The sequence below is a fragment of the Heterodontus francisci genome, unplaced genomic scaffold, assembly GCF_036365525.1.
Source record: "Heterodontus francisci isolate sHetFra1 unplaced genomic scaffold, sHetFra1.hap1 HAP1_SCAFFOLD_587, whole genome shotgun sequence".
Classification (NCBI taxonomy): domain Eukaryota; kingdom Metazoa; phylum Chordata; class Chondrichthyes; order Heterodontiformes; family Heterodontidae; genus Heterodontus; species Heterodontus francisci.
In genome coordinates this window covers 61,048-70,037 of record NW_027140428.1, presented here as the reverse complement: position 1 = coordinate 70,037, position 8,990 = coordinate 61,048, and the positions used below count along the sequence as shown (strand labels likewise).

Here is an 8,990-nt window from a genome sequence, read left to right as displayed (position 1 = left end):
ACAGGTTAAGAGAGCTGCAGAGGTCATGCCAGTGACAGACACTCAGACCGGGAGAGAGGGAGGGGAGACAAGGCCGGGGGGAGAGAGAGAGAGGGAGGAAGGGGAGACAAGGCCGGGGAGGGAGAGGGAGACAAGGCCGGGGAGATGAGGGAGACAGGCCGGGGGGAGAGGGAGGGGAGACAAGGCTGGGGGGGGAGAGGGAGGGGAGACAAGGCTGGGGGGGAGAGGGAGGGGAGACAAGGCTGGGGGGGAGAGGGAGAGGAGACGGGAGGGAGAGGGAGGGGAGACAAGGCTGGGGGGGGGGGGGGGGAGGGAGAGGGAGGGGAGACAAGGCTGGGGGGGGGGGGGGGGAGGGAGAGGGAGGGGAGACAAGGCTGGGGGGGGGGGAGAGAGACGGAGAGGTAGGGGAGACAAGGCTGGGGGGGGGGGGAGTGGAAGAGAGGGAGAGGTAAGGGAGACAAGGCTGGCGGGGGGGGGGAAGAGGGAGAGGTAGGGGAGACAAGGCTGGGGGGAGAGGGAGAGGGAGGGGAGACAAGGCTGGGGGGAGAGGGAGGGGAGACAAGGCTGGGGGGAGAGGGAGGGGAGACAAGGCTGGGGGGAAAGGGAGAGGAGACAAGGCTGGGGGGAAAGGGAGAGGAGACAAGGCTGGGGGGAAAGGGAGAGGAGACAAGGCTGGGGGGAAAGGGAGAGGAGACAAGGCTGGGGGGAAAGGGAGAGGAGACAAGGCTGGGGGGAGGGAGAGAGAGAGAGAGGGAGGGAGGGAGGGGAGACAAGGCTGGGGGGAGAGAGCGAGGGAGAGGGAGGAAGGGGAGACAAGGCTTGGGGGAGAGGGAGAGGGAGTCAAGGCTGTGGGGAGAGGGGGAGGTAGTCAAGGCTGGGGAGAGAGGGAGGGGAGACAAGGCTGGGGGGAGAGGGAGGGGAGACAGGCTGGGGGGAGAGGGAGACAAGGCTGGGGGGAGAGGGAGAGGGAGGGGAGACAAGGCTGGGGGGAGAGAGGGAGGGGAGACAAGGCTGGGGGGAGAGAGGGAGGGGAGACAAGGCTGGGGGGAGAGAGGGAGGGGAGACAAGGCTGGGGGGAGAGGGAGAGGGAGGGGAGACAAGGCTGGGGGGAGAGGGAGAGGGAGGGGAGACAATGCCGGGGAATGGGATAGAGTGAACAGGACAGGACAATGTGAAAGAACATGACAGGACAGGAGAATGTGAAAGACAGTCCCTCCATGCTGCCTCAGTGCAGGATGTCACTTGGCCAGGTGCAGAGCTGCTCCTCGAACCAGCAAACCCCACCTGTCGGGTGTGTCTGGCTGGAGGGAATGTTCCTTGCTCCTTATCCGCAGGTAACAGAGAGCAGCGGCCCGGAGCTCACCCCACCCAGGGAGAACTGGTGTCCCCCACCTCCACCTGGAGCCAGCCAGTTGCACCAACCCCGCGTGACACCCATCCCATCTCTCCCCCATGAGTAGTTTACAGTAAATCCCAGCCCCACCAACTTGATCTGCAACAAAAAACAAACAGTTCATGAACTAAATACAGTCTTCTACACAGAACCCTAGGTAAAACAGCAGTATTTAAATATAATCTGAGGAATTCTAATTAACAGCTTTCTTCTTATCGACATCTCAACATAATAATATTTAATAATAAAAATAATACCCCAATACAAAATTCAGGTGCAGTAAAGGCACTGGATATACATGAGAAGACATGCAACGATACAAAAGTGAAGATTAAAGGAGTCCCATTGCAATGAAATTAGTGGGACCTTTGCCATTTCAGCCCGTGTCCCTCTACAATTCCCCTCAAAATGTCAGGGAACCAGGGCGTTTTGTTCCCCTATTTCCTGGTTCCCATTGTTCTAGTAGTCGAGATGTCCCCCCTCCCCACCCCCGCCGCAGTTTCCCTGTTCCTTCCACGCAATTGCACCCAGCATGGCGATCCCTGCCCGCACACGATCCTGAAATTCCCGAGACCGACAGTATTTAGAAAGGATCTGTATTTCAACAGCAGCACGTTGCACCACCTCGGGATGTCCCTATCTGCTTCACGGCCAATGAAGTATCTTCTTCTATTGGTCCAAGGGTCGTGGGGTGGGTAGGTGGGCGCACGGAGACTCCCCTGCTCCTCTGATGATGCGCATGGGATCTTTTATGTCCGCCTGAGAGGGCTGACAGGGCCTTGGTTTAACGTCTCATCCAGAAGACGGAACTTTGATAGCGCAGCACTCCCTCAGTACTGGCAGTGTGAGCGTCACCCCGAGTATGGGCCCCAAGTCTCTGGAGTGGGACGCGACCCTACAACCTTCTGAGAGTGGGGTAAAAGTGAGTGAGAGAGACAGAGGGAGTGCTACCGAATGAGCCAAGGCAGACACGTAAAAAAAAAAAGGTGGCTTTTGAAGCCATGGGCTTTCAAAGTGAGGGGAGCTTCTCAGAATGGTGGGGGCGAGGGGGAAGCCGAACGTCCGAGACGCCCGTGACCCCTCGCACGAAATCCAGACCCAACCAGGACTGAGCTCCAAGCCACTTTAATAATCCCTCCCTCCCTCCTTCCCCTCCCTGCCTGTGTCCCTCTAATCTTAGCCCCCTGGGCACTGTCAATAGTTAAGCGCTTTATAATTCTTGAGTTGGCTGGTTAGCGATCCCTTGGCAGGCGTCAGGCATGGCACAGTGACTGTCGTGGTGGGCAAGGGGGTTGGTTGGGGAGAAACTGTTGGCAAAACAAGAAGCAGAAGGACCCCCCCCCCTTTACCCCAATATCCCCCCCCACCCCACCTCCCCCCCAAACTGTCAACAGGGAGCAACGCCCCGAACAAGGAATTAAAATCAAAGTCGTGGAACAACGGTGTCGGAACACATCAGCGAGCTCCCTCTTCACCACCTCTCACCTAGACAACAAAACAAAAAGCAGAGTGAATACACGGCAATCCATGAAACCATTGCGTCCATTAGTGCACACAACTTTGTGTCAAAAACTCTCGTGTCTGCGCCGCCTGAGAAAACTAGCCGCCCATTCTAATCCCACCTTCCAGCACTTGGCCCGTAGCCTTGCCGGTTACAGCACTTCACAGGTGCAGGTCCAGGTACCTTAACGGGAAGAGTTTTTCCTTGTCTAACTTATCGAAGCCTGTCATAATCTTGTACACTTCTATCAAATCTCCCCTCAATCTTCTTTGTTCCGGGGTAAAAAACCCCAGCTTTTCCAAACTAACCTTGTGACTAAAATCCTCCATCACTAGAACCATTTTGGCAAATCTCCTCTGCACCCTCACATCCTTCCTAAAGTGTGGTGACCAGAACTGGATGCAACACGCCAGCTGGGGCCTAACCAGCACATAAATACCGGTACGGAGCTGTTGAGCTGAATATGCTGTAAATATTGTGTACTAATGTGTAATGTCCACTTTTCTAATGCAGACTCCTATGTCAACGTGTCACGCTGCAATGACAGCCCTCTGCCAGTGGTGGCACTGTGGCACCTCTCCCAGCTGCTCAGCAAAGAATGTAGAGAAAGCCCTGGGCTCCAACCAACTCCATTTCCCAATAATGAGCTCTGCCATTTAACTGTAATAATGATGTTATAGCCAGGCGTTTAGAAAAATTCAAGGTAATCAGGCAGAGTCAACATGGTTTTGTGAAAGGGAAATCATATTTAACCAATTTATTGGAGTTCTTTGAGGGAGTTACATGTGCCGTGGATAAAGGGGAACCGGTGGATATATTATGTTTAGATTTCCAGAAGGCATCTGATAAGGTGCCAAATCAAAGGTTATTGCAGAAAATAAAAGCTCATGGGGGGGGTAACATATTGGCATGGATAGGAGATTGGTTAGCTAACAGGAAACAGAGAGTAGGCATAAATGGGTCATTTTATGGTTGGCAAGATGTAACGAGTGGTGTGCCACAGGGATCTGTGCTGGGGCCTCAACTTTTCACAATTTATATAAATGACTTGGATGAAGGGACCGAAGGTATGGTTGCTAAATTTGCTGATGACACAAAGATAGGTAGGAAAGTAAGTTGTGAAGAGGACATAAGGAGGCTACAAAGGGATATAGACAGGTTAAGTAAGTGGGCTAAGAGCTGGCAAATGGAGTATAATGTGGGAAAGTATGAAATTGTCCACTTTGACAGGAAGAATAACAAAGAAGCATATTATCGAAATGGTGAGAGATTTCAGAGCTCTGAGATGCAGAGGGATCTGGGCATCCTGGTGCATGAATCGCAAAAGGTTAGTATGCAGGGACAGCAAGTAATTAGGAAAGCTAATAGAATGTTATCATTTATTGTGAGGGGAATTGAATACAAAAGTAGGGAGGTGATGCTTCAGCTATACAGGGCATTGGTGAGACCACATCTGGAGTACTGTGTACAGTATTGGTCTCCTTATTTAAGGAAGGATATAAATGCATTGGAAGCAGTTCAGAGAAGGTTTACTAGACTAATACCTGGAATGGGCGGGTTGTCTTATGAGGAAAGATTGGACAGGCTGGGCTTGTATCCGCTGGAGTTTAGAAGAGTAAGAGGCGACTTGATTGAAACATATAAGATCCTGAGGGATCTTGACAGGGTGGATGTAGAAAGGATGTTTCCCCTTGTAGGAGAATCTCAAACTAGGGGTCACTGTTTAAAAATAAGGGGTCACCCATTTAAGACAGAGATGAGGAGAAATTTTTTCTCTCAGAGGGTTGTGAGTCTTTGGAATTCTCTTCCTCAAAAGGCGGTGGAAGCAGAGTCTTTGAATATTTTTAAGGCAGAGGTAGATAGATTCTTGATAAGCAAGGGGGTGAAAGGTTATCGGGGGCAGGCGGGAATGTGGAGTAATCAGTTCAGCCATGAACTTACTGAATGGCGGAGGAAGCTCGAAGGGCCGAGTGGCCTACTCCTACTTCGTATGTTCATATAACATAGGGTGCAGGGTAGATTCACCAGAATGGTGCCAGGAATGAGGGACTTCAGTTAATGTGGAGAGACTGGAGAAGTTGGGATTGTTCTCCTTAGAGCAGGGGAGGTTGAGAGTAGATGTGACAAAATCATGAAGGGGCTTGATGGGGTAGATAGGGAGAAACTGCTTCTACTGATTACCAGAGGACAAAGATTTAGGGCAGGGCAGACTGGCAAAAGAACCAGAAGGGGGAGATGAGGAGAAATGTTTTTACACAGCGAGTCATTGTGATCTGGAACGCGCTGCCTGAAAGGGCGGTGGAAGCAGATTCAATAGTAACTGTCAAAAGGGGAATGGGGATAAATACTGGAAAAGGAGAATTATGCTGGACTATGGGGAAAAGAACAGGGGGAGCAGGACGAATTGAATAGGTCTTCCAAAGAGCCAGCACCGGCAAGATGGGACGAATGGCCTCCATCAGTGCTGTGTCATTCTATGAATCTATGTAAACCTGAAATATATTTTTAAAAAGTAAGAGGGAATGTATGACTTTAAACCAGAGGATTGGATTGTAACAGCGGCCCATCCTCGATAGCTCCACTTCCCTGAGGGCGACACTTGGCTTTTTCTCTGGGTTTAACATCACGGGAGATCGACTGGTCGATCCCTGAAAATCGAGGATGGAATTCACACACGAGTCCCTACTCTGTCCCCTTGTTCTGGACTCTTCCCCAAACCAGCGGAAACAGTTTCGCGCTGTCTACCCTATCCTTTCATCATCTGAAAACCCTTGACTCAATCTCCCCTTAATCTTTTAAACTCAAGAGGAATACAAGCCTAGCCTGTGCAAGCTGCCCTCGGAATTTAACCCTTTAAACCCCGGGTATCATTCTGGTGAATCTGCATTACATCCCCCTCCAAGGCCAATCTATCCTTCCTGAGGTGCAGGGGCCCAGAACTGAACACAGTTACTCCAGATGGGGTCTGAGCAGAGCTCCGTACAGCTGTAACATAACTCCCACCCCGGTGTCTTCCAGCCCCCAGATAAAGGCCAACATTCCATTAGGCTTTTAGTTATATTTTGTACCTGAACAGTAGTTTTTAGTGATATCGGTACATGGAGCCCGAAAGCTCTCTGCTCCTCCAGCATCCTTAGTCTCTCGCCTTTTCAAAAATACTCCTGATTTATCCAAAGTGGATGCTCTCACACGGGGACATGTTGACGGAGACCAGGGAGGGGAACAGGCGGGGTTGCCACAGTAGCCTGATGCTCACTTACTCACCCGACACGCGCCTGCAGTTTCCCGGTGAATGGCGCGGTGCCATTGTCAAGTTAACCAACGCCTGTCGCAGCCGGTGATAATCTTCCTCCATCGCCTAGGGAACAAGAGCGCGAGTCGGCCAATGAAAAAAATAGAGACCAAAACATTTATAAAAACAACTTGCATTTACATCATGCCTTCAACAGACGGCGTCAATCAGACAAAAACTGACACTGAGCCACAGGAGGAGATATTAGGACAGGTGACCAAAAGCTTGGTGAAAGATGGAGGTTTTAAGGTGTGTCATAAAAGAGGGGAGAGAGGTGGAGAGGTTTTGGGAGGGAATTCCAGAGCTTAGGTCCCAGGCAGCTGAACGTTTGGCTGCCAATGGTGGCGGGAAGGAAGTGGGAGATGCTCAAAAGTCCAGAACCAAGCGTGGCAATTGTTGTGATGTAGGAAATCCAGCATCTCCGACAGTGCAGCACTCCCTCAGTACTGACCCTGGCACTGAACCTCCGACAGCGCGGGGCCCCCTCGGCACTGACCCTCCGACAGCGCGGGGCTCCCTCGGCACTGACCCTCCGACAGCGTGGGGCTCCCTCGGCACTGACCCTCCGACAGCGCGGGGCTCCCTCGGCACTGACCCTCCGACAGCGCGGGGCTCCCACGGCACTGACCCTCCGACAGCGCGGGGCTCCCTCGGCACTGAGGTAATTAATTAATTTACTCAGTGCGACAAGTGCCTCAAGTGGGAGTTGGACCCATGACTCTCTTACTCAGAGGCAAGAGTGGTATTCTCTGAGCCACCAGGCATTGTACAATGAGGGGCAAGAGTAACAAGAGACACATCTGGCAGGACTCAGAAGGGACTGAAAGGGTTGATGCTTTCACCTGGGTTTGAATCCATCGCAGACACAGGGGGAAGACAACCTCTTTTCACTGCATGCACTAGCTGTTCACAAAACCTTAGTTCCTGTTGTCACTCTATGCTTTAAATCGATATAATGGAAACTGTCTATGTAAACACATCACTCTGTAGTCTCGTTCTCCCACCAGCAGAGATACTGTGCCCCCTCAGTTTTGGACAATTCTCCTTCTCAAGTTCTTATAGGGTTTGCTATTAAAATATAAATGGCAGAGAGAAGGCTGAGGGGTGACCTGATAAAGGATGTTATAACTATGAAGGGGTTTGATAGGGTAGATGTAGAGAAGATGTTTCCCTTTGTAGGGAAGACAGAACCAGGGGCCATCAATAGAAGATAGTCACCAATAAATTTAATCGGGAATTCAGGAGAAACTTCTTTCCCCAGAGAGTGGTGAGAATGTGGAAATCGCTCCCACAGGGAGTGGTTGTGGTGAACAGTATTGATACATTTAAGAGGAAACTGGATAAACACAAGAGGGAGATAGGATTAGAAGGGTACGTTATGGGGTGAGATGAAGAGGGCTGGGAGGAGGCTCGTGTGGAGGATAAACACTGGCAGGGGCTAGATAGGCCAAATGGCCAGTTACATTGCTCTCCTCCTGTCCCTATGATATGGAGGCCAACTGAGTGGAGTGCTCCAAATGCACCACTTTCTAGCCAAAGCCCAGGGTCCAGACCGAAACGGCAGTGGAGGCATGGGACGCAGCGGACTCTGACCTGGCTCTCGCCGAGGATTCTCACCTTTAGATGCTGAATCTTGACCAGGAGGCTGTTCATTTTCCGCTCCATCTCCTCTGCCTGGTCCAGGGACAGGACGATGGGGGTGTGGCTGGATTCCGTCTCACCACCGCTCAAACTGGGGCCCCCAGGACCCTCGGACAGCTGTGGCTTTGTTTGCAAATCCTCTGCTGTGGATCAAAAAAAAGGCATGAATCTGAGAATCACAGAGTACAGAGCGAGGCCATTCAGCCTCTCGTGCCTGTGCTGGCTCTTTTAAAGATTCTACCCAATTAGTCCCACACTCCCCTCCTCTTTCCCCTTCGTCCTGTAAATTTCTCCCCTTCCAGTATTTATCCAATTCCCCTTTTGAAAGTTACTGTTGAATCTGCTTCCACCGCCCCTTTCAGGCAGCGCGTTCCAGATCACAACAACTCACTGTGTAAAAACATTTCTCCTCATCTCCCCCTCTGGTTCTTTTGCCCATTATTTTAACTGTTTGTCCTCTGGTTACTGACCCTCCTGCCACTGGAAACAGTGTCTCCTTATTTACTCCATCAAAACCCTTCCCGATTTTGAAAATCTCTATTAAATCTTCCCTTAACCTTCTGTGCTCTAAAGGAGAACAATCCCAGCTTCTCCAGTCTCTCCACATTAACTGACGTCCCTCATCCCTGGGAACCATTCTGGTAAATCCCTTCTCCCCCTGTCCAAGGCTGTGATAAGGGCGCGAGTGCGATGCCCAGCATTGGACACAATAACCCAGCTGAGGCTGAACCAGTGTTTTACAAAAGGTTCAGTCTAACAGCCTTCTTTCCGCACTCAATGTCTTGACATAAAGCGCAGTCTGTGAACAAGCAATAGACTAAACACACCTAAGCTGTGACAAAGCCTTCAGCTGACCTCTGCTGACCCGTTGCTAATGTTTTGGTGTCCGTGATTCCCGGGCACCACAACAGGACGACTCCTGCACCCTCGCACCCCACAACTGTCCTGCGCTGCTGAGTGAGCAACACAGAGTCAGATTGGATTCAGCCCTCCCACCCCCTCACCTTCCGTTACCATGAGGAGCGACCAGCGGCGAGCAGGGGGGGGGGGGGTGGGGAGTGACAGAGCACAGAGCAGGTTGCACCCTGACCTCTGGCCCCAACCCCCCCGCACTCATCAGGTAATGTAGTCCACAGAACACATGACCCTGGAGTCACTATTAC

At 51.5% G+C, this 8,990-nt stretch overlaps 1 protein-coding gene across 2 annotated transcripts in view; it reads right to left on the bottom strand.

Annotated features, from left to right (window-relative positions):
* Nucleotides 1–448: 448 nt before the first annotated feature.
* The window catches only part of LOC137359790 (rho guanine nucleotide exchange factor 1-like), a 57,609-nt gene continuing 49,067 nt past the window's right edge, over nt 449–8,990 (bottom strand). The window contains exons 15-17 of one of the 2 annotated variants that reach the window (XM_068025489.1): nt 7,804–7,967; nt 6,159–6,252; nt 449–2,878 (exon numbers count right to left, since the gene is read on the bottom strand). In XM_068025489.1, the coding sequence (XP_067881590.1) occupies nt 2,865–2,878; nt 6,159–6,252; nt 7,804–7,967 (272 nt within the window). In that variant the 3' untranslated portion in view covers nt 449–2,864. Of the gene's footprint in view, nt 2,879–6,158; nt 6,253–7,803; nt 7,971–8,990 lie in introns of both variants that reach the window. The other variant, XM_068025488.1, reaches the window with a different exon arrangement.